The sequence below is a fragment of the Pongo pygmaeus genome, chromosome 6 (assembly GCF_028885625.2).
Source record: "Pongo pygmaeus isolate AG05252 chromosome 6, NHGRI_mPonPyg2-v2.0_pri, whole genome shotgun sequence".
NCBI classification, from domain to species: Eukaryota; Metazoa; Chordata; class Mammalia; order Primates; family Hominidae; genus Pongo; species Pongo pygmaeus.
This window is the reverse complement of record NC_072379.2, coordinates 45,834,881-45,860,608: the sequence shown is the minus strand read 5'-3', so window position 1 is coordinate 45,860,608 and position 25,728 is coordinate 45,834,881. Positions and strand designations below refer to the sequence as shown.

Below are 25,728 nucleotides of genomic sequence, written 5' to 3'. Positions count from 1 at the left end.
GTGAGACATAATGGTGAAATGCTGCAATGCATGGAATTTTATTTGGGACTGCAATTTAATAAATGATGGACTATCTCTAGGTCAAATCTAGTCCAGATCAGTCACTACCATCTGTCACCAAGCTACAGCCAACTGGCAGCTGGTTGGTGGCCATTATGAAATCCATTAGTAATTTCAGTTCATTTCTTAATTAATGAACATACTTATGCACAGAACATTCCATAATTGACCATTTTCTTAAGTGGCTTCATTCTGTTCCCGTTTTAGGATGGACATTCTTTGCCTCTGAGGAATATGTCTTCTAGTTTGCAGTTGCTACAGTGGAGATAAAGTTTCTTCTATCTCTGTTTATGCATATGTGTACAATCTGTGAAGGGATGGTAGCTTTGAAACTTCATTTTACATAGCTTGAAGTTGAAAATATGATTCCCAATGAGACTTTTAGAGTTGGACACATTTCAAGAATGTCCTTTCATAGGAGATTTTAGTATTGCATCCATATATTCTGGTCCCAGATGAAAGAAGTTCTTACAGAAACCTTCAACCAAAGGAAGAAAACCTATCTATTTAAATATGAGGAAAGCTGGCCTGTGTTTGGACCATTCTCCCAGTAATTTTTTTTTTTTTAACAGCTTTGAATGATTTCATCCACCACAAATTGACAGGGTAGAGGACCTCCTCTTTTGGAGTTGCCAACAAGCACATTTTGCTACCAGTCAACTCTCCTAAATAATAAATATGATGAATAACAACCAATTGGGGAAAATTTTTCAGCATAAAAAAAGGCTGACAGCTGTGAAAACAAAGCAAGCATGCAGCTCTTCAATTTAAAGAAATCCTTGCTCACGCTTATACTATAATGTAGGGGAGTCTCTTGGCAGAGTCATATTTTGCTCTATTTTTACATAATAAATACACATATAATCAAGTGAAAATAGACCTCGGTGCAGTGCTCAGCCATTCCCGTGCTGTGACGATATAGTTCATTTAAATGCTCCTTGGGAATGTTGGCTCATTCAATGAGAAAACAGTCAGTTTTAGACCAAATATAGTCAATTCCAAAAAGCAGTCAAGCCAGTTGCATGAAAATGGACTTTTTTGCTTCTCCACTGGCTGTTTTCAAATCACATTTGGCTCAGACAGAAAATGAAGTGAGTCTTCTAAAACCTCATGGTTTGTCCGCTATAGCTTTATTTTATTTTATCATTTTTTACTGATACATAATAGTTATACATATTTTGGGAAATACATTTTAATATAATGTTCAATACCTATCTGTTTCTTCTCTAAGCTGAATTACCATATTGCTACTTCTGTTGTCTTATCATATCTTTTCAAACTGCCCCTTTGCGGTAAAGTATTTCTATTTTCTTGGTCAATAAAATATCTGTGTGACACATTGAAGCGATATCCTTCAATCTGATAACATTATTTATAAACCCTATAAATCATAAACAACATCTGTACTCTCAAGTTATGTTTGCCATCTGAAATGAATCTACCAATAGAGCTGTGTAAGTGATTTGCTTCCGAGATCAGCTAGCTTGGAGTCCAAATGCAGAAAGCAAACTGGCAGTTTTCATGAACGTTTTTTACAGGACTATTGAAACTTCTACTTAACTAAAATGACAAAGTGCTTCCAAAGCTTTGTGCTTTGTGAAACTGGAGGTCATACTGTTTCATAAGCACATGAGATGCATTTATGTGAGGCTGGACCTTAGGCACTCAGCTGGCTCTGTATACAAAATCTCCAATTTTAGCAGGAGGTAAATGAACTAGAATCTTGGTGCCACCATTTCTTTGTGACCTTTGAAACTCACTTGACTTCTCCAATTTGAGTTTCCTCAGCAGTTGACACAGGTTTGAAAGGAGATGATGGCTGTGGGAGTGGCTGCTTCTGTGCCCATCCTAGTGGTGTTTAGCAGTGTTCTTCTCTTTCTCCGTATCTTTCCCCTTTCCAGCGGATGTAGGGGCTGTGGCTTTTTCTTTCTTTTTTGCGTCTATTTCCAGAAATATACAAAATGCATGAATTCCTCAACCGATAATGCAGCAGATGACTGCTTAGCCTCTGGAATATTCTGTCTCCTTGAAGTCCCAGTTCTGTAAAGAAGAATGAGGTTTGCTTTGACTTAACTGGAACAGCTTCTGCTACTAATTCCTTCTAATGGACTCCTACTTGTGATTCTGACTTTGAATTAAATCACGAAACCACAGGAAATCTCTAATTTGTTTTTAAGACTAACTTTTTGGTGAAAAAAACAAAAGTATGACTTTCCAGGAAACACTAGAGTTACTTGTTTTTCATACTACATCCCATTAATTCAAACACATATTGAAGATATTCAGCCCTTAACCACTATACATCACAATTGTCTGCTTACTGTCTGCATCTTCATAATATGGGATCTTGTTCACCTCTATCACCAGTTCCTACCACCTAACAGGCCCTTGGAAACTGCTGGTTGAATCAACAAATGGATCAATATTTGTGTATTTCCTGTCTATTTCTCAAAAAGATTCAAGGCAGTTTATAAGAAACACATGTGAAACAGAGCGATACAATTTAGATCAGAAAAAATGAGACCAGACATCATGTGAAGAAAATGAAAAGATATTTATGCTAAGGACCAAGGCCTGGTATGAGATCATTTGAGAACTGGACTTAACTCTAAATTAAGGCAAAAAAAATGAGCACATGATTGCCTATACTGTTCCCTTAATCGGAGAAAATAAAACATACAAGAGGAATTTCTTCACATGGGGGAACTATCAAGTAGGAGGATATTGCAAATGACCATTGCCACATCTGACCCTATTTGTGTCTATGTGGCATTCTTGGTCATTTCTGTCTCTTATTAAGAAAGTCTGGGGCTTTGGGAGGCCGAGGCGGGCAGATGACAAGGTCAGGAGATCGAGACCATCCTGGCTAACATGGTGAAACCCCTTCTCTACTAAAAATACAAAAAATTAACCGGGCGTGGCGGCGTGTGCCTGTAGTCCCAGCTGCTGGGGAAGCTGAGGCAGGAGAATGACGTGAACCCGGGAGGCGGAGCTTGCAGTTAGCCGAGATTGCATCTCTGCACTCCGGCCTGTCCACAGAGTGAGACTCCATCTCAAAAAAAATAAATAAATAAAAAATAAAAAGGTCTGGGGGTCTGGGGTTAAATGTAATGTCCTGGAACCTGAGATCTAAGCACAGCTAGTGGTTTACTGTTCTCTCTTCTGAATTCAGTACAGTGCAATTTGGATATGTATTATATGTAAGTTTTTATACATAATATATATTTTAAATATATGTATATATAAATATACATGTATAAGTTACATATGTATATTTATGTCATGCATGAAAGCTAAATTTCTGTGGGAACCAACTTTATATCCTTTATTTTTTAAAAGGTCAAATTAGAAACAGATAAAACTTTAACAAACATTGCTATTTGAGGTTTGAGGAAACAAAAAGTAAATTCCTTTTAAACATCTATTCTGCTGCTGTAGAAGGGGACTTTGATGCATTTGCCAGTAGCGCATTTTTATAGCCATGTAAAAAGCTCTAGAAGTACTCAAAACAGTTGAGAGTTAGAAATGCTGGACAGGAGGAGTGCTTGCTGAGACAGGAGCTGTCGTGGGGCTCCTTTCAGATCCTGTTCCCCACTTCTCATTGAGGCCTGGCCTTGCTTTCTCTTCCCAGGACTTACACATATGGTAGTGTTCTCAAGTGGTTATAGAATGTAGAATTTTGCTACTCAAGATGAGTTCAGGAAGCATCAGCATCAGATGTAGTCTCAGGAATGCACAACTCCTAAGCCAGTTCTCTAGAGGATTTTTATACATTGCTAGTGTGCCAAGCAGTAATATAGAGGACTCTTTATTTTGAATGAATAAATGAAAAATGCGAGACCTTCTTTCTTTAGAGTATACTTTTATGGTATGCATTATGTGAAACTATCTTCTTTGAATCCTAATATCCAAATGACGCAATGCGTTTTCCGTGAACCCTTGCCCACTTTTCATCTTTTGAGTTTCTGCATGCTCATATTTCCTTTTAAAGTTTCTCCTAGTTGAAACTCTACCTATTACGTAGATGGCCAACATAACACATTGAGGGTCATAACAGACATTGAGCAGTAGGGACCTCTATTTTCTTTTTGTTTTTTTTCTTTTCACTCTCTTTTAACTATTCAAATTCACCAGTACATTTGTCCCCTATGAGGAAGCTGATATGCTTCCTCCTAATGGTAATCTCTTGAAACCCTATAGTTAATTGTTTATACCTACCTTAAAATCCCGTTTCTCAGCAGAGTTAATACAAATCTGTAGTTCCCAGAATCACTGTGTTCTTGATGAAAATCCTAGACTCTTTTCATGGAGAAATCAGATTTTGCCTATTTATCTTGCCTCAAACCCTTTTATAGCCTTGATTTTTTAAGGATATATTTTTTTAGACAAGGGGCCCACCAGAAAGAGTAAGTGAGTAAAGAACTTTATAGAGAGGGATGGCAAAGAGCTCCTAGCGAAGTATTAGAGAATCTTGCAATCAGGAAGGCAGTCATTCGAAGATAATATAAAATGAGCGTCAAGAGTTTTGGCCCTGGCACCAGGCAGCCCCAAGTCAGGAAATGATCCATATAAAATCTCAGCACGTAATAAATACTCACTTAATGTTAGCAATTACAGTTAACTCTTGAGCAATGCAGGGATTAGGTTCCTACGCGAGAACGGTGTCAGGACACCCACATTGTATTACTTGGAGTCCTCAAATATTGTATTACTAGCCTACCATTGACTGGAAGCCTTACCAATAACAAACAATCACTAACATATATTTTATATATTATATGTATTATATACTGTATTTACTATTAATATAAAGTAAGATAGAGGAAAAAATGTTATTAAGAAAATCCTAAGGAAGATAAAATATATTTACTATTCATTAAGTAGAAGTGGATTATCATAAAGGTTTTCATTTTCAGCATCTTCACATTGAATAGGCTGAGGGGGGAGCAGAAAGAAGGGGTTGGTCTTGCTGTCTCAGGAGTGGCAGAGGCGGGAGAAAACCCATGCATAAGTGGATCCGTGCAGTTCAAACCTGTGTTGTCCAAGGGTCAACTGTATTACCCAATATGTACTAACCTGCCTACTCAAGACACTTAACAGTTTCTTAGGTGTTTATAAAGGCCAATATCTTATATTTCAGTGTAATCACACATGAAGAGATATTACATTCGGAGTGGGGTGAAAGGAAAGCTGAGGCACTGCAACTGAATTGCCAGGTCTAATTTTGGGAGGGCACCGACAATGGGTTGGGTTACTGCCACCATGAGGACACACACTGTACCTGACTGCACAGGTGCTGCTTGGAATACGAATTTTCGTGGGAGGAACAAGTGTGATCATCAGGGAAGGGGTTAGTACCTGTAGCCAAAGGACTGTGCACTAAGACAACAAAGAATGATATATAAACAAAGCACAACACTTGCATGGCAGGAGAAAGATGAATGGGGTACTTAAGCAAAGCTCTCGAGACAGAGTAGTGTGTGATTGAAAAGGCTAAAATGACTATGTATATCGTGTTTGGAGAAACAGGTGAGGCCCCCATGGGCTGTCAAATAATGACTAATACACTAGTAGTCGTGGTATCGTGTTATTAATAGTGACTCCTTTGCTCACTGTTAGCTAAGGCAGTTACTTTTTCTCTATACAAGGATTTCTTGACCTGTGAGATTTCCTTTTTTTGCCTTTCACGGTACACTTTTCAATGCTATGTACAAAGGTGTCATGATTTGTTTAGCAGGAAATCTATTATTATTGCCCCCTGGAAGTTATTCTTCAGCTTATCCAAGGTATACAAATTCACTTTTGCATTTCTAAGTCACAGTTGTTGATTCCCTAGTCTCAGTTGATACAAAGCTGTAGCATTTTGGAAACTGTTTGCCAAGCATCTTTCTTCATCTTCAGCAGTGGAATCTAGCCCGTTGGACCATTCTCCTCTCTTGTAAGCAATTTTTATTTAGTCAAGTTCCAAGGCCCTGATAGTTTTTTTATGATATACCTTTATTTATTGACAAATGGAAGACTATTCCACCTAAAACTTTGTTGTGTACTTCATGTCTGATATTTGTGCTGAGGCTCAGCAAGAAATAGCTATTATCTCACCATATAGCCATCCAGTTCAGATTAGAACTGAGTTTTTCAAACTTTGATCTTTGATAAACAATGTACCTGTCAATTTAATGTAACATTTTTGTCTAATTCTGAATGCATAGGTCATAAAGTTGAAATGTTTAGTTACTATGTGCAGAACGAGAATTTTGTAAACCTAGGAAAATGCTGTAGTTCTAGCATCTATTAAGAAAGAAGTGTTAATTTCCTTTCAGTTTTTCCCTTTTAATATTGGGGATTAGTTTATTCATATAAAATTACATTATGCATTTTTACTTAGTAACTTTCTCATGTTGTTAAACAACTTTGTGAACATAATTTTACTATTTCCTCACTGTTATAGCATGTATCTGTGTTATTATTTATTTATTATTCTAGTTTTAGACAGGTTCTTACCAATTAGATACTACAAGTATTCTGAGATGAACATTTTTATGCATAAAGGTTTTTTCTTTGTTAAAATTATCTCCTTAAAAAAGATGAAGAATATTAGGATTGTTTAGTCAAAGAGTATTTATAAAGTTCTTTGTATATATATTGACTAAACCCATTATATAAATTTACACCTTTACCTTCAAGGTAAAAATTATATGTCTCCTTTCACCCTTGAAAGTTATGTCCTTATTAAGGATATACATATTTAGGCCAGGTACAGTGGCTCATGCCTGTAATCCTAGCACTTTGGGAGGCTGAAGTGGATGGATCAGCTGAGGTCAGGAGTTCGAGACCAGCCTGGCCAACATGGCGAAACACTGTCTCTACTAAAAATACAAAAATTAGTCGGGCGTGGTGGTGGGTGCCTGTAATTCCAGCTACTTGGGAGGCTGAGGCAGGAGAATCACTTGAACTGGGAAGGTGGAGGTTGCAGTGAGCCGAGATTGTACCTTTCACTCCAGCCTGGGCAACACAGGGAGACTGTGTCTCAAAAAAAGAAAAAATAAAAGAATATACATATTTATATGTTATAGATAGATGGTATTTTATTGTTGTTTTAGAATAGCCTTTCTTCCATTACACATATTTATATAGGACTAAATTGGAACTGAACGAAAGGAGGACTTTCTTCAAATACCTATCTATGGGAAATGAAGGCTTTATGACTTGTCTGAAAATATATATTTTTTACCTTATGCAAGTGATATAGAAGACCTCGGAATACAGCTGTCTCACTACAGTGCTCTTCTATAGGTCCAGTCTGTGGAGTGGCTACATAAGGGAGACATCTTGATGAAGAAGGCTTTATATAACAAAACAATAACCATAACGGTAATTGCAATAACAATAATCTCAGCTAAATTTGTTTAATGCTGTGTGCCAAATGCTCCTCAGTGTTTTGTAAGTCATATAATCATCTCAGTATCCTTGGAAGCAGGTTAAAATTCCTATTTACAGATAATTAAACCATTTTGACAAGTAGCTGGGCTAGAATTTTAATCAGTAAAGTCTGACTCTAGAGCCTACACTCAGACGCTACATTATGATGCTATTACTTTCTCTTTTGATTGGATCCAAAGTGAAATTCATTAATATTTAATTCTAGTCTGTGATACCTAATATTATTTACTCTTAAGTCAAACCAAATTTATTAGTGCCTGCTGCGTGCCAAGTAGTGGATAAGTACTCCAACATTTTTGTTTGTTTGTTTTAGCCATCACATATTAACACTTGTATATATCAGGTACTGTGCTAGAGGCTAGGGATATAAAGGTCAGTGAGCGTGGCCCCTTTTCTCAGGGACTATATGTCCACAGATTATTGGAAACCAACATCATAAATTCCATAATGTGTGTAGCATTAGAAGGGGAACCACAATAGTTGTTCTGAGCTGACCAAATAAAGCTTCGCTAAAGTAGTGCCATTTAAGTAGAGTCTTGCAGGACACATGTTTGCAAAGAAGATAACATTGGAGATGTGCTAGAGGTGGTGGTGAGTGGAAGCATATTAAAAATCAAGGAGATTTTTTGAAACTGTGTGCTGTTCAGGGATCTACAAGTGTTTGATGTTGCATTTGGGTGAGATGAGATGAGAAAAGTAGTCCAGGGTAGGAATCTGAGGGCCTTTGGTCCGTGCTAAATTTTGGACTTTATCTTGTAGACCAAAAGTTACAATTCAGATACCATCAAATGCTAGGCAAATGAAATCAGTGAGTGAATCACACTGGGTAACCAGCAGAGAGAGTGGTGGGTACTATGGAAAGCAGGAAAACACACGCCACTGCTAAAGAGAAGAGCTGCCTCTCAGCTCATGTAGGTTGTATCCAAGAGTCTGGTTGCATCCATACCCTTTTATTTTTCATGGAAATTCATAAATCTGGGTTTGTATGTGAAATCTCCAAATTTTCAATCTTGGCAATTAAGATGGAAAATGATTATAAAACACTGTGCAAGCCAGGGAAAATATAAATGGTGCCCTTGGGCTGCTTGGCTGGGTCCTGCTAATACAGAGGGTCCAGGGAAGAACATGAAGCAGGGGAATGACGTGGTTGGATTTGAACACTGGAGAGTCCATTCAGATGGTATTTTTTTTTGTTTTGTTTTGTTTTGTTTTGTTTTGTTTTTGAGACAGAGTCTCACTCTGTTGCCCAGGCTGGAGTGCAATTGCATGATCTTGGCTCATTGCAAGCTCCGCCTCTCAGGTTCAAGTGATCCTCCTGCCTCAGCCTCCTGAGTAGCTGAGATTACAGGTATGCACCACAGGCCGAGATAATTTTTGTATTTTTAGTAGAGACAGGGTTTCACCATGTTGACCAGACTGGTCTCAAAATCCTGACCTCAAGTAATCCACCTGCCTCAGCTTCCCAAAGTGTTGGGATTACAGGTGTGAGCCACCATGCCCAGTCTATTTTTATTTTTTAATGACAAATAATAATGATATATATTTCTCACATATGCTGTGATATTTTGGAATATGCTTAAATTGTGTAATGGCTCAGTTTAGCTAATTAATATCTGCAGTACCTCACATACTTATTTTTTTGTCCACGAGAACACTTAAAATCTACTCTCCAGTGAGTTTCAAAATGAAGTATGTTATTATTAACTGTAATCACCACTTTGTACAATAGATCTCTTGAATTTATTCCTCCTAACTGAAATTTTGTGTCCTTTCACCAGTATCTCTCCCTCGGGTCCTGGCAACCACCATTCTACTCTATATTTCTTTGAGTTCAACTTTTTTAGATCTCACATGTAAGTGTAATCATGTGATACTTGTCTTTCTATGCCTGGCTTATTTTACTTAGCATAATGTCCTCCAGATTCATCCATGTTGTTGCAAATGACAGAATCACCTTCTCTTTTAAGGTTGAATAGTATTCAATTGTATACACACATACCACTTTTTTAAAAATCCATGCATCCACCAATGGACACGTAATATTGATTCCATATCTTGGTATTGTGAATAATGCTTCAATGAATGGACAAGTACTAGACTTGGTAAGGAATTTAACTTGACTGAAGGACAAAAGTGGCAAGTTGTTAGAAAGGGCAAAGTCAAGGAGACTTCCCAGGTGTGAGACATAGGAGACTGAGTGAATGGGAGTGCTAGTGGTTGGTAGGGAATTTGGGAGGAGCATGTGTGAGGAAGGGTGAGAATGAGTTTTGGGTGGCCCTATTGACCTTGACAGTTTCTCAAGGGTGTTTAGGTGAAAGTATTTCAATTCATCTAATTATCTTAACAAGGCTACATGGTCAAACATAATAGTCCAGTTTTTAAAAGTGCAGAGACAGAAGTCCAGAGAAGTTAAAAGAATTTTACTCAATCCCTCTTATCTGATTAGTGGCAGAACCAAAATTGGTAGGTGTTCCCTCTACTAGTCCACAATTATTTTAGATAAGATCAGGATCCTTTGAAATACCTGTTCCTCATCTCCTTATTTTGGTTTTGGAATATTCTTATTTATAGGAAAAAACAGCATTATCAATTATGCCTTTATACTTGAAAGAAAAACTTGAGAAAGTCAATTTCAGGAATCCTTAGAAAATAATTACGTCTTAGAAATGAATCGAAAGAGTGAGGATAGCATGAATCTGCATTTACATGGTGCACACCCCCCACCACCCCCACCCACCCCACCCTAGGAATCACCAACCTGTGCCTGAGTTCAGGTCATTTGCCTCAACAAATTGCTAGAGTGGAAGAAATGTAAATTTGCTGTGAAAACAGTATTTGGTTTTAAGTTTTCCCCAAGTTATTGAGAGTGGCAAAGCTAGTTCCAAAAGAGTGAAACATAGGATGAAAACAATAATATTTCTTTATGAAAATAGCTGCAATAGAATACCATCTAGTTGACTTCATCATGATTATGTGCTGCTCAAAATATTCCTTTCTCCATTATGTAGCAAGTCAGTCTCTTTTGGACCAGAAGATTGATTCCGGTCTTTGTTTTTTAAATGGAGGGGTTATTTGTTTAGATAGGGGTACATGAATTAAACAGAATTCTAGCTCCTGATAATCTATGTGGGTATATCTCAGGAGCTAGGATACAGTTTGTTTTAGGGCTGCTGTAACAAATTACTACAAACTGGACTGCTTAAGAGAACAGGTATTCTCTCACAGTTCTGGAGGCCAGAAATTCAAAATGAAGGTGTTGGCAGCATTGCGCTCTCCTGAAGGCTTTAGGGGAGAATCTTTCCTTGCCTCTTCCAGCTTCTGAGGCTATAGGCATTCCTTGGCTTGTGGCAGCATCACTCCATTCTCTATCTGGCTGGTCACATTGCTGCTTCCCCTTTTGTGTATCTGTGACATCTCCCCTTGCCTCTCTTATGAGAACACTTGGTGATGGCATTTAGGGCTCACTCCCATAATCAAGGGTAATTGCACCATTTTAAAATCCTTCATTTAATCCCGTCTGAAAAGACTCTTTTTCTAAATAAGGTAACATAATCCAGGAGTGGGACTTGAGATCTTTGGATGACCATTATTCAACCTGTTATAGGCAGTGTAAGGTTGGATTCAAGGACTAGGCAAAGTAAGGTGGGCATCGGACATAGGGTTCAACTTCAAGGAAAGTGTTTATTGTGAGCAAAAGCAAAATGTCCAAACCAGAGTGGCAGTGTCAAGTGTCAGGCCCAAAAGATAAAGCATGGATCTGAATAAGAAGACACACTGCACAGCTGGAACTCAGAAGGCAACACTCTCCCTGATACTCAAGCAGGGCAGAGGCAGGAACCACTTTTCTGGTTGGGTGTTGAGATGTGATAGTGTGATATCCATGTGAATATCCATGCTGAAACAGTGTGTCTGTAAGGCAGGTTGATGACACCTGATTGAAATTGTGAGCCAACACGCCTGTAATCCCAGCGCTTTGGGAGGCCGAGATGGGTGGATCACTTGAGGTCAGGAGTTCGAGACCCACCTGGCCAGCATGGTGCAACCCCAACTCTACTAAAAATACAAAATTAGCCAGGGATAATGGCACATGTCTGTAATCCCAGCTATTTGGGAGGCTGAGGCAGGAGAATCACTTGAACCCAGGAGGCAGAGGTGAGCTGAAATTGTGCTGCTACACTCCAGCCTGGGCGACAGAGCAAGACTTCATCTCAAACAAACAAACAAACAAATTGTGAGGCAAGTCAGCTGGGAAAGAAATTGTGAGGCAAGTCAGCTGGGAACACAAATGTGTCTGAGAGAAGCTCGGGCTTGACTCCTGACTGGACTCATGTCACTCCATTTTAGTTTCTATGTATTTCCATCTCTACCTGTCTGCCCCACACTCCAACTAGTGTAAGCCAGAATTACATATACATGACTCAGCCCTTTCTCCCTGATAACATCTCTTGGCATATCCAAAGGGTCACTTGCCCACAAAGTTATCAGTGACCACGCTCTACTTATCAGTATTATCTCCCTCAGGCCTGGTCACACAGGCTCCTTCCTAAAATAGTTCTCCTTATCTCCTGGCCTAGAGCAAACATGCATCTATCTGCCTGCAACAAGCAAAGTATTTCCCCATCCACACAAATTCCCAGGAAAAGCAAACCAAAACGTAAAATGAAAACACTGAGTTTATTGAATTTTAGGACCACCTTCTTAGTGTTTTTAAGTCTTAGAAATGTGTTAATTATCATAATGGTTCTGGCTTTTTTGAGCCTGAGCAAATTTTTGGCATAATGAATCAGGCACCAGGAGGATGTCATGTGCAGTGTCCGTGTCTTTCGGTAGCCACAGGACTGTCACTTGATTGCTCCCTGTGTGGTTATTGTTCTCTAGAATGGTTGACATAAAGCAAACAAATGATATTGTTCAGATATTGTATGTGCCACGACATTGTTCCCTTTGTGGCTTCCTGATGCTGAAAACCTTTTCTGGTTAAACTTCTATCATACTATATCAAGAGTGATAATGAGTCTTAAACATATTCGGCATGTATGACTTTATTAAGAAAATTTGTTAAGGAAGTAGATGTTAATGTTTTGTTACATCCTTCATATTCTTGTGGACTTACTAAGGGAAAGCTTTGCTACATCAAATAAGGAGATGCCTTGTTGCAGTTCGATCCCAAAGGAGATTTAATTTCAGGAGAGTTTACAACACATTACCCTCAAGGAGACAGAGAGGAAGGTCTCCATAAAAGATTACTTGCATCTTACTATACCTGATTTTCTCAGGCAGCACTTGCACCAGCAGAAGAAATGACAAACTGCTAATGGCAATCATTTGAAATATTCTGTGTCCCAAATGACTCTTTTTTCTTATGTCTGTGTTGCACCCAGATCAGCAATACTAGAATCTTATTATAGTGGAAAGTTGTACTGAACACTTTAGAGACAGACACAAGTGTGGTAGAAAGATCATAGGCTCTGCTGTCAGATAGACACCTTTTACCTTAATTTACATTATTACTCAAGTAATTTTACCTCCTCAGATCTGTGTCTTCATATATAAAATAGAGATAATAATGAAAAATCTATTTCACTGTGTCTTGGCACATACAAATTGCCACCTAGATATTAAGCAAGTGTCAAGTATGGTCCTCTCACACTCACTCTGTCCTTGCTTTACATTCATGCTGGTTGGACTGTCCACCCCTGGCAAGTCACACAGAAAACTCTGCCCACTCAGAGAATCCATGTGCATTTTTTTGTTATGCCATATTTTTGTCCAATTGACTATTTTTCCTCCTTACACTTTTTTGTTACTTTGGTCCCTGCAAAAAAATAGAATGGTTGGCAGACATTTAAGTGATGAATTCTTGATCAACAAATGAAGAGTAATAAGAAAAATATTTGCCTCAATGGCTTCTGAAAAGGATGAAGCATCACTTCATTAATAAAGTAGATAGCTTCTGCCTCTTAGACTGGACTCCCAAATTCTTGCCTAGAATCTTCAGTCTCTGGGGAAGAGAGGACTAAATCCAGTTAGAAATATAATATATATACAACCTCCTGACCTGTTCTTAGGACTAATCAAAACTCACAGGTTTCCCACTGGGCAACTAGAAAATTCCTAAGAATGAAGGAGTTATTTGGTTCTTGCTAAGTGAAGACAGCACACACAAAATTACCCTGCTGACCACCACTCGGAATGGTTCCTTTCACAGGGCTCTGTGGACTTCTGTGCTGGAGGGGAAAGAATGCTTCCTTAACTTGAAAGTTTGTAGTTCGGTTCTGGGATAACTTAATTAAAGGCCCCACTGCCAAGAAGGATAGAATTAAAGATGTAAGTCTGGACTTCGACTATCCTGACTTTAAAGTTCATAAATCACCTTTGTATTTCACTGGATTCTATTGTATTTCCTCTTCTATTTAATAGTTGTTATTTTTCTTATTTTCTGGACTACTTAGTCTTAGGAAAGGTTGGAACACCAAATTAAGACTTCAAATGTAGCTTAAAGAGGATACAGTGACATCTGGAGGACCTCTGTTTCTGACAATATGGGGGACTATATGACCAGAGAAATCCTGCCAGTAGAAAAATGATTAGAAAACATGCATGCAGAGAAGCAGGCACTGGAACCAGCATTTGCTAATACTCTTTGGCTTAGAACCTGAACTTTATGGGCCATAAGAAATGAGGATGTAACAAGAATCCTGAAGTCCACACTAGGTGGGAGATAGAATAGAAACTTCAAAATAAAGGTTGGACATCCAAAAGTCAGCAATATCAGTGGGTGAGCTAGGTAAAAAACAAAACAAAACAAAAAAGAAAGCAAACAAATTTTAAAACCTGCCATTGAAGACTGAAGAAAAAAACAGTAGATATTCTGACCTGTTTTGACCATGGTTCTTGAAAATCTCTCATTTTTCTGGGGCTAGGAGATGAGCTATCTACAAATCTATTGTCCTATATATAGGACAGTAATTAATTCTACTTGGCCCAAAAACCACCAAACAGAAAATTAAGTTTAATGTGGTTCTATTTCAGAGGTGCCCTTAAGCACTTAGAAAAACAGAATGCAAATCATCTCTGGATTAAGAACAACTGTACAGCAAATTAAATGGTAGATTAGATAGAAGAGAGAATTCAGGATCAGATACATAGATCTGAATAAATTAATTATAACTCAACCCAGAGAGACACACACACACAGAGGAAATACAAGAGAGGCAGAGACGAGAGGATGTGGAGAAATAGGAACACTTTTACACTGTTGGTGGGACTGTAAACTAGTTCAACCATTGTGGAAGTCAGTGTGGCGATTCCTCAGGGATCTAGAACTAGAAATTCCATTTGACCCAGCCATCCCATTACTGGGTATATACCCAAAGGACTATAAGTCATGCTGCTATAAAGACACGTGCACACGTATGTTTATTGCGGCACTATTCACAATAGCAAAGACTTGGAACCAACCCAAATGTCCAACAATGATAGACTGGATTAAGAAAATGTGGCACATATACACCATGGAATACTATGCAGCCATAAAAAATGATGAGTTCATGTCCTTTGTAGGGACATGGATGAAATTGGAAATCATCATTCTCAGTAAACTATCGCAAGAACAAAAAACCAAACACCGCATATTCTCACTCATAGGTGGGAATTGAACAATGAGAACACATGGACACAGGAAGGGGACATCACACTCTGGGGACTGTTGTGGGGTTGGGGGAGGGGGGAGGGATAGCATTGGGAGATATGCCTAATGCTAGATGACTAGTTAGTGGGTGCAGCGCACCAGCATGGCACATGTATACATATGTAACTAACCTGCACATTGTGCACATGTACCCTAAAACTTAAAGTATAATAATAATAATAATAATAAAAAGAGAGGCAGAGACATATAGTGTGATCACATCTAATATATAGCTAAAATTTGCATTAATTTCATATATGTAATTTATCAATATATAATATATTAATATCATATATATGATAATATGATATAGTATATCATATACGATATATGATATATTATATTATATATTATATATTATATATTATATTATCATATATTATTGATATGATATATTATATCAATCAATATATCATATATATCAATATATCATATATCAATCAATATGTATATTGGACACAGCACAGAGTGTCCTCAAGTTCACAGCTTCGACATTGAATCACACTACATTCCTTTGATAAACACATTTGATCAAACTCGGTTTTTGGATGGACGTTGCTATGAAAAAAATGCAAGTACCAAGAGAAAATGAATATCAAACAAGAAATATGGATGGAGATATCTGATTCAATTCCAAAATTTAAGAAGTTCTGCTGTGCCTAACAGGTGTACATATACTATTAGAAAGTAATAGTGGCTAAGAATCAAAGAAAGATATTATTTTTTTCTTTTCTTATAATTTATGTCTATTATTTTTTCAAATGACTACTCAGTTATTAGGATATGAATACATATTGTTTTTACTTAATTAATAAACAAAACAATACTACTTAATACACAAAACAGTATTCCTTTTTGCCTAAGGGCATTATGAAAAATTTACAGAGACAGAAAAAATATGGGGAACCAAGAAAGTTTGAAAACATCTGGCATATAAATTGGTAGGGGGATAACTGGATCCTGGCATATAATTGATACGGGGATAACTGGTATTGATTACATTTTTATTTTGTTAAGTTAAATATGCATGTTAAGACTTCTGCAGGAAAAAAAATTTCATCTTGATATAAAAATTAGCCAGGGGTGGTGGCGGGTGCCTGTAATCCCAGCTACTCGGGAGGCTGAGGCAGGAGAATTGCTATAACCCAGGAGGTGGAGGTTGCAGTGAGCCAAGATGGTGCCACTGCACACCAGCCTGGGCAACAAGAGTGAAACTCCGTCTCAAAAAAAAAAAAGAAAAGGCTGGGCGCAGAGGCTCATGCCTATAATTGTGGAGATCACGAGGTCAGGAGATCAAGACCATCCTGGCCAACATAGTGAAACCCCGTCTCTACTAAAAATACAAAAATTAGCTGGGTGTGGTGGTGCGTGCCTGTAATCCCAGCTACTCAGGAGGCTGAGGCAGGAGAATTGCTTGAACTCAGGAGACAGAGGTTGCAGTGAGCCAAGATCACAGCACTGCACTCCAGCCTGGGTGACAGAGCAAGACTCCATCTTAAAAAAAAAAAAAAAAAAAAGATTATCCTTTTGATAGAGTATATATCTTCAAACTAGTAAATTTGAGGAAACAATCTCAATCAATCTCAAACAAGGCAAGATGTGAATTTTTTTGTAGGGGGCCAAAAATAGGCACTAAGTAAGATTCTAAAATGAATTAAAACGTATCAATAATGTCAATTCATGTAAATGCAGTAAACTTTTCAGTTAAAAGGCAAAGATAGAATAAATCTTGCTATTTTCTATTTTCAAGAGATACACATAAAACTAAAAACTTAGAAAGATTGCATATATATAGGTTAAAAAATGATGTATGAAGAACATACAAACCAAAATGAAGCCAGTGTAGCTTTAGTAATGTTAGATGCTACCAACTTTAAAACAAACTGCATTACTATTCAAGTCACCTCATGTCAATAAAAATTTGAATTCACCTGAAAGAGATAATTATTCTAAAATTGTACAAGTAACAAAAAATTTTAAGACAATACATTTGATCACTTACTGCAGTTGTAAGTGACCAGATTAATGGAGAAAAATTATATGATCCTCCCAGTAGATGGATTAAAAGCCATTTGCTGTAAGTAAACATCTATAATAAAATTTCTCATCAAACTAGGAATAGATTCCATAACTTGATAAAGTATGCCCATTATTCCTTGTCACAAGCATACTCAGTGATGAGGCATTAAGTGCATTTCCTTTAAAATTAGGAACAAGATAAAAATGTTTTCTACTAAAACTCTATTCATCAATATATTTCTAGCTGAGAAAATAAAATTGAGTCCCCTCTCACATTATACCCACAGAAGACCATAATTTAAAAAAAGCTTTTTGTTTTGAGATAATTATAGATTAACATGCAGTGATAAGAAATAATACAGAGAGATCCCATGTAGCCCTGTTCCCCAATGGTAACTTCTTGCAAAACTATACTACAATATCACATTGAGGGCATTGACGTTGATATAGTCAAGATAGAGAAGAGTTCCATCACCACGAAAATCTCTCCTGCTGCCCTTTTATAGCCACATGCACCTCCCCTTCCCTCCACTCCCATCTCTCCTCTAACTTCTGGAGACCCCCGATCTGTTCTCTGTTTCTAGAATGTTGTCATTTCAAGAATGCTATGTTCAATGAAATCATATACTATGTAATCTTTTGGATTGGTGTTTTTCACTCAGCACAATTCCCTTAAGATTGATGCAGGTTGTTGTGTGAATCAATAGTTTGTTCCTTTTCATTGCTAAGGAGTATTCCATAATATGGATGTACCATAGTTTTTCCTGTTTATTTAAATATTTTTCCTGTTTATTTTCCTAAATTTTGTATTTATCCATTTTCCATTTAAGTCTATGATCCATTTTGAATTAATTTTTTACAATGTGAGCTTTATGTTGAGGTTCTTTTTTCCCCCCAGCTCCAGTACATGTTTCAGTGCCATTTGTCGAAAAGGCTGTATTACTTCCTCTATTGCATTTGTACCTTTGTCAAAAATTATTTGGACATATTTGTGTGGATCTGTTTCTGAGTTCTCTGTTGTTCTATTGATTTATGTGTCTGTCTCTCTGCCAATATGATATTCTCCTAGTATCTACTTAGTGTTTAGCAGTTATATAGTGTATCTTAATATCAGATAGGGTAATTATCTCTTACTTTATTATTTTTATGATTGTCTAAGCCATTCTGAGGCTGTTATCTTTCCATATAAATTTTAAAATGAACTTTTTAAAAAGTTTAGAAAAAAACTTTCCTGGGACTTTGGTAAGAATTTCATTAAACTTATACATTTTGGGAGAATTGGGATCTTTACTATGTTGAATCATCCAGTCCATGAACATAGTATGCTTCTCCACTTGTTTAGGTCTTGATTGATTTCTTTCATCAACATTTTGTAATTTCCAGCATACATTGTCTATACATTTTTTTGTTGTTTATATCTAAGTATTTCATTTTATTTTTAGTGACTATTAATGGTGTTGTTTTTAATTTTGGTTTGCAAATGTTTATTGTTGGCATACAAAAATACGATTGATCTCTGTACATTGGTTTTGTGTCCTAAGACCTTGCAGAAGTCATTTATTAGTCCTAAGAGTATTTTTGTATGTTTTCTTGACAATGTGGACAATTGTGTTATCTGTATGATTTCTTCCTTTTTAAATTTTTCTTTTGTTAATTTTTTATATTTATTCCTTTGATTTTTATTTTATTTATTTTTCCAATCTGTGTGCCTTTTATGTTTTTATTTTCTTGATTTATTGCAATGTCTAGAACTTCCAGTAATAAGTCAAATAAGAGTGGTGGGAGCAGACATCCTTGCCTCATTTTATTTTATTTTTTATTTTTATTATTATTTTTTATTATTATTTTTTTCCTTGCCTCATTTTCAATCTTAGAGCAAAAGTATTCAGTATTTCACCATTAAGTATGATGTTAGCTTTAGATTTTTTGTAGGTGCTCTTTAACAAGTTGAGATTATTCCCTTCAATCCCTAACTTGTGACCTTTTATTATGAATAAATGCATCAAGGTTTAAACATTTTATAAGAAAATTTAGGATAATATCTTTAACACTTAAGAATAGGAAACGATTTTTAAAACATGTCATAAAAAGTGAAGAACAAAAGGAAAATTTCAATAAGTTTGAAAATGCTGAAATTAAGAAATTTTGTTTATCAAAACATAATACAAAATAAATGAGAAATAAAGCCATAATTTCAATTCCAGTAGTTTCATGTACCAAGAATTCATATCCAGAATATGTAAAAAACTCATAAATGATAGCAGCCTGGCATGGTGGCTCACACCTGTAATCCCAGCACTTTGGGAGATGAGGCAGGCAGATCACTTGAGGCCAGGAGTTCAAGACTATCAGATAACATGGAGAAACCCTGTCTGTACTAAAAATACAAATAATTAGCTGAGTGTGGTGGCACAGGCCTGTAATCCCAGCTACTCAGGAGGGTGAGGCATGAGAACTGCCTGAACCCAGGAGGGTTCAGTGAGCCGAGATCACGCCACTGCACTCCAGCCTGGGTGATAAAGTGAGACTCTGTCTCAAAAAGAAAGAAAGAAAGAAAGAAAGAAAAATAAAAATATAATTAAGCCAGTAGGAAAGCTTCTTGAGTAAGCATTTCATTTAAGAGGAAATGTAAATTATTATTAAGCAGGGAAAATATACTCAACCTGATTAGTAATTAAGGAAATGCAAGTTAAAGCTTTAATAAGATACCATTTCACAGTGATCAGATTGGCAAAACCTAAAAACTCTGATAATATTAAGTTTTGCTGAGATATAAAGCAACTGGTGGGAGTGATTCGTAAATGATTTAGGAAAATTATTTGTCATTACCCAACAAGTGAAGATATATTTAACACTATGCCATAGCAAATCTAGCTCTAGGTTTATACCCTAGAAAAATTGTTGCATGAAGAGATGGGTTAATGGCAGCATTGTTTGCCATGGTAAAATAACTGGAAGCTACCTAAAAGCAGAGTCAGTTAAATTATGGAGTATTTATCCAATGGCATACTTCATATTAATGGCCATGTTAGCCTATGGCCTCATGCCTCAGAACGGATGAATCTCAGAAACAATGTTATGAGAAAAAGCAAGTCAGAGAAGCATATGCTTGATTTCATTGAATTAAATGTTATAAATGGGTGAAATCCAGGACTAAATATTTGGAGTATATACACACTGATACAAGTAGAAAAAAAGAAAGGAAAAGATTAACAAAATCCAGGAGAATTATATTTGGGGATAGAAGAGGGAGGGACTGGGTACACCTGGGACTTCAAACATTTTGGTAGTTCTGTTTCTCAGGCTGGGTGTTTGGTGCATGGGTGTTCATTTTATTAGTCTACATTAAGCTATATATATGTGTGTGTGTATGTATATATATATACATATTATATATGTACATATGTATACGCACACTATATATACACACAATACATATATATGCACACACATTACATATGTGTTTGTGTAAATTATGTGTGTGTGTATATTGCATGACCAATTTTCATAGTTTTTTTAAATTAGAGAAAATAGGAAAAAGGCTATGTCAGGTGCATTCACAGCAGAATGAAATTTAATAACAGTGAATTGTTTCAAAGAAGTAAGATAACAAAAAAAGTCAGCTTTTACATGTGATCTTCATTATCTAAGTCAGCTGTCCCCAGTCTTTTTGGCACCAGGGGCCAGTTTTGTAGAAGACAGTTTTTCCATGGACGAGGATGGGGGATGGTTTCAGGGTGATTCAAGGGTATTACATTTATCATTAGAGTCTCATAAAGAGCACCCAACCGAGATCCCTCACATGTGCAGTTCACAATAGGCTTCCCGCTCCTATGAGAACCTAATGCTGCCACTCATCTGACAGGAGGCGGAGCTCAAGCTGTAATGCTCCTTGCCCACTGCTCACCTCCTGCTGTTCAGGTCGCTTCCTAACAGGCCAAGGACCGGTACTGGTTTGTGGACCCCTGATACCATGGACCATGGTACCGGTTTGCGGACCCTTGATGTAAGTAAAGTTAGGGACTTTCATGTCAATTTGTTTTCATGAATTTATGTTATTTTTGCATTTTTTGAGGGCACAGTTTTCAGAAATAGTTTAATTAACTTTTTAATGTATTCACTGTAAGTTTTGCCTTCAGTTATGTAACCTTTCAAATATTATTCCAAGGTTGTTTTCCTATTATGCTAAAGGAATGACTAAATTGCTAAAATGGGAAATAAAATAAAGAATATTACTCCAGTGTTTTTTGCTTAGTAAGATATTGTGTGTTTTAGAAATGGTTTTCTGAGTATTTCTAATGAAGAAGAATTCTGTAATTGTTTTCTTCAAGTTTAGTAGATTCATTTCACATGTGTAAATGTGCATGCCCATGTTTTTTGGCTTTCCTTTATCGATAATGACCATTGTCCGTGCAGAGCTTCTCGGCATGGCCTCTGGAGTGTCTTAAAATATGTACAGTGTATATGGCAGATTCAAGATCAGCTAGAAGCTGCTTTAGAAAACTGAAGAAATTGCAAGGCAACACTAGAACTTGATATCTAAGTTCCTAAAAATGACTGTATTTTGGAAATTCAGTAAAACAGTTTTGTGTCTAGAGAACTCTAGGCATTCATTAAAAGCTTAAAATAAGAGCACTCTCCCCCAACTTCTACAAAATAAAGAAACCAAAAGGAACTACCTGCAATTTACTCAGTTAATTCAATTTAATTAAAAAAAATTCAGTAAATGTTAATTGAGCATCTACCAGATAGTGCCAGATAACATTCATGGCACTGGGCATATAAAAGGGGACAAAACAGATAATATTATGTAACAATAACAGACCAGTGGTTTCTGCTTAATTAGAAAGTTTCCATTAAAAGGCAGTAAGCTTCTTGAGGGCATGACCTTGAGTTTTCTGTGACCCAGTTTTTCCTCAGCACTTAACAATGCCTGGCACATTAATATGTATTTAATGCTTATTGTTAATGATCATTCTTTACTGTTAGTACATTTAATATGTGTTCAATGAGTGTACCCCAAAGCCACACATCTTGTACCTGATGAAGCCAGAGTTTGAACCCAGTCTATTGGTAACAGGAAAAACAGTTGCCACTTCTTGTGAGCACACTCTGCACCAGGGCCTATGCTCAGGGCTTTATACTCATCATCGCACTTCGTCCCTTAGAAGAGATATTGTTATCCCCTTTTTACTAATAAAGATTCTTGTTTTAAATTTTCTCTTTTTAAAATTTTTTGAATTTTTTTTTTGAAACAGAGTCTTGCTCTGTCGCCCAGGCTGGAGTGCAGTAGCACAATCTTGACTCACTGCAACCTGCGTCTCCTGGGTTCAAGTGATTCTTCTGTCTCAGCATCCCGAGTAGCTGAGATTACAGGCGCACACCACCATGCCCACACCACCACGCCTGGCTAAATTTTTATTTTTTTTTGGTAGACGTGGGGTTTCGCCATGTCGGCCTGCCTGGTCTTGAACTCCTGAACTGAGGTGATCCACCTGCCTCGGCCTCCCAAAGTGCTGGGATTACAGATGTGGGCCACCACGCCTGGCCACTGATGAGGGTTTTAAGCCTTAGACTACTGAAGCGCCTTGCCCAAGATCACCCTCTGGGTCCATCCCCTTCAAATACTTCCAATTTTCACAGCCTTTGTGTCTGTGGTGCCAGAGTATCCTTGGCTACCTGCAACGGTGCAGCTCAGTTTATTAACTAATAGGACCACATGGTGTCATGTAATCTGGCTGATTTTCTTTCCTCATTAAAGTGACTAATTTGTTTTACAGAATTGACCACATCAGCTAGTTATTTTAATGGTAAATCAAATAAAGCTTTTCCATTATTTTTTGTCTCCAACTGCCAGAACCTGGCTAAATTAGACACACCTAAATTATAATCCAAGATCAGCCACTTAGTAATCAGCCAAGGTTGTGAAATCTTGGATAAATACTTAGCCCCTCTAGGTTTCTAACACCTTATCAGTAGAGATGAAGATAATAATTCCTACCTAATCTGGTTAATGAGAGGATTAAATGAACAAAGCTTTAGCTCCTAACCCAATGCCTGACCCTTAAGGAGTTTTGTTGAGCAGCACCTGCTGTTACTACATTTATCATTGTTGTTTTTAATCTTAACATCTAATTTCAATATTATCTTTGTTCTCTGGTCTTTACTAACCTCCCTGACCTAAGTTATATTATCTTAATCTAACAAATCACCAACTTCTTTCAAGATAGGCAGAGTTACCTACTTGCTCCTCATTGGATTTGCTCCTTTGTTATGGAGCTTAAACTGTGTTATAACAATTTATATGACTGTGTTATAAAAAATATCTCTTACTCTGCACCCTCTCTTCTAATTACATACATTTTTAATGCAGGTTCGTTCATCTTTTCACTGCCAGCTTCTTCATTTTGCCTAGCATATAAGTGCTATCATGTTTGTTGAATGAATAGGTCATATCATTATTCACAGTGAATAGATAGGTCAGTTCTCTTTTGTACATTATTGCTAATGCCATTGATGGTATTACTTTGATTCTGATATGTGTAAGGACAGTGTAGTGTTTTCAAATATCATTTGCGTATGTAATTTCATGTCTTTTCATTAGAATATTGCACTCTCACTTTCCATAAATATTTTCACTGTCTATGGAAAGGGTATCGATTTTTATTTTTTGTATTTTTTGTCTTGCTAGTGCTATATTACCAATTTTTTTCTTCTGCCATTTCTGCCATAGGACTTTATAAAAAGACTTTCTTACTTTCACTTAAACTTTTATTTCCCACGTTACTTTAAGGTATACATTTTACTCTTTCCCCCCATCATTAATACATTACCACTTGACTCTGTCATTAGGCTGTCAATCTGTAAAACACTTGAGAAAGAAAGAGAGACCTTATTTTAAATAGGCCTGATACTTTGCTAAAGAGGTTGGCGCACTGACTACAATTCTATTCTTGTCAAGAATAGGCTTTTGAAATTTCAAGGAGAAGAAATGGAATTTAGAAGAGCTACTAAACCATGAAAGACCTAGGAAGGATAAAATAAGTAAAATGAAGGAGAAAACAGTAAAATCCAAAGACATTGCTAAATGGACAAAATTCACTACAAAATTCTGGAGAAATTCCCTGCCTTATGTTGAAATAACTCAATATGCAACAAAGAATGCCCTGAATGGCCAGACCTAGCACCAAGGCATGAAACTCTCTTTAAGCCATGAATATCTTAAGGGAAATTATAGCAGTTAATTGTTAGTGGTCAGAAAATGAAACATTTTTAAATTGAATTTCTAGGTTAAGGTGATAGAGGTTGGGGTGTTGGGGCCAGATGAGAAAAGAACAAGGAAACATTTAGTAACCATTCACCAAAAAATGTTATACAAATGGTGATAACAGGTAGTTCTTTCATTTCCAATGAAGCTTAGAGGAGACAAATTTAATCATGTGGCAAAGTTAAGCGTCAAACACGAAAGGGAGTTGAAGTGTCGAACGTGAAAGGGTAATGAAGCAGGAGAGATTTATGTTAGAATTCAGACAGACTTCCTGGGTTCTGAAATCCTCTAATATGTTACTAAGCAGAGCAGGATTCGCCCCACAAACAAGGCTGGAGAGTTTTCCAAGATTCCAAGTCATTAGGCAGGGTTTCCAGGGACAGCACTGCCACAGCCCCCATTGTTCTCTGGGATATTCTGACCTGATTCACGAAGAAAGCCTATGGAATCATATGGACTTCACACTTTATATGAAAAGGTGGGCGGCAACCAAGCAGGGGAATACATCAGTTCCTTCTGAACATGGGGCTCACACCAGCCCATTTGCCTCATAATTGTATGCATGCTACAGCAAATGAGAAACTGCAGTTAATTTCCTCTGCCGAACGTAAGAAGAATTTATATTTTTGCTTAAAACGGAATGGTTTTCAATGCAAAGGCATTGATAAGGTTAAAGTTTCATACTGAAAAATATCCTATATAGACAGCAATCGGCGTAGGGGTGGAGAAAGTACACTCTTTAAACTGCTTCCGTGGAAAATTTCAATCAACTGCTAGCTTTTGCTTCACAAAACTTTGACGTATGTCCCTTGACCTTTACCAACTACCCTTTCACGTTTGACACTTAACGTTTGCTACATGATTAAAATTCAGCGTTAATTAATTTCAACACTATCGGTTAAGTTATATTTAGCTAAGAACACTCACTTTTGTCTTTCGTGAGTAGCACTGCAGTGTTATTACAAAGAGGTAGTCAGGAGGGCAACAGAGATACGAGGAGAGAAGAATGATTCAGTGTGCAGATAATTGTTTTGAGTGAAATTTAGCTCGGTATTTTTGTTCCTGTCCTCAGTAGAACTGAGATTTAGCACCTCCCGTTGGCATTTAGCCCCCACCCCCACATAGGAGGAAGCTGTGCGGGGCGGGTGCTGAGAACGAGCCACACCAGAATTAAATTATAGCACAATTCTAACACTGGCGAGAATTTTATCTGGCCAGCTCTTGAGTACAAACCTGGTGATCCCAAAAGAAA

General features: G+C 37.1%; 1 protein-coding gene across 5 annotated transcripts in view; it reads left to right on the top strand.

The window, feature by feature from the left end:
• SUGCT (succinyl-CoA:glutarate-CoA transferase) overlaps positions 1 to 25,728 on the top strand; it is a 735,535-nt gene that overhangs the window by 590,000 nt on the left and 119,807 nt on the right. For 3 of the 5 annotated variants that reach the window (XM_063667374.1, XM_063667372.1, XM_063667373.1), the window contains one exon: positions 7,354 to 7,431. The exons of the other annotated variants lie outside the window; for them this stretch is intronic. In XM_063667374.1, coding sequence (XP_063523444.1) covers positions 7,354 to 7,431 — 78 coding nt within the window. The remainder of the gene's footprint in view (positions 1 to 7,353; positions 7,432 to 25,728) is intronic. 5 annotated transcript variants of the gene reach the window in all.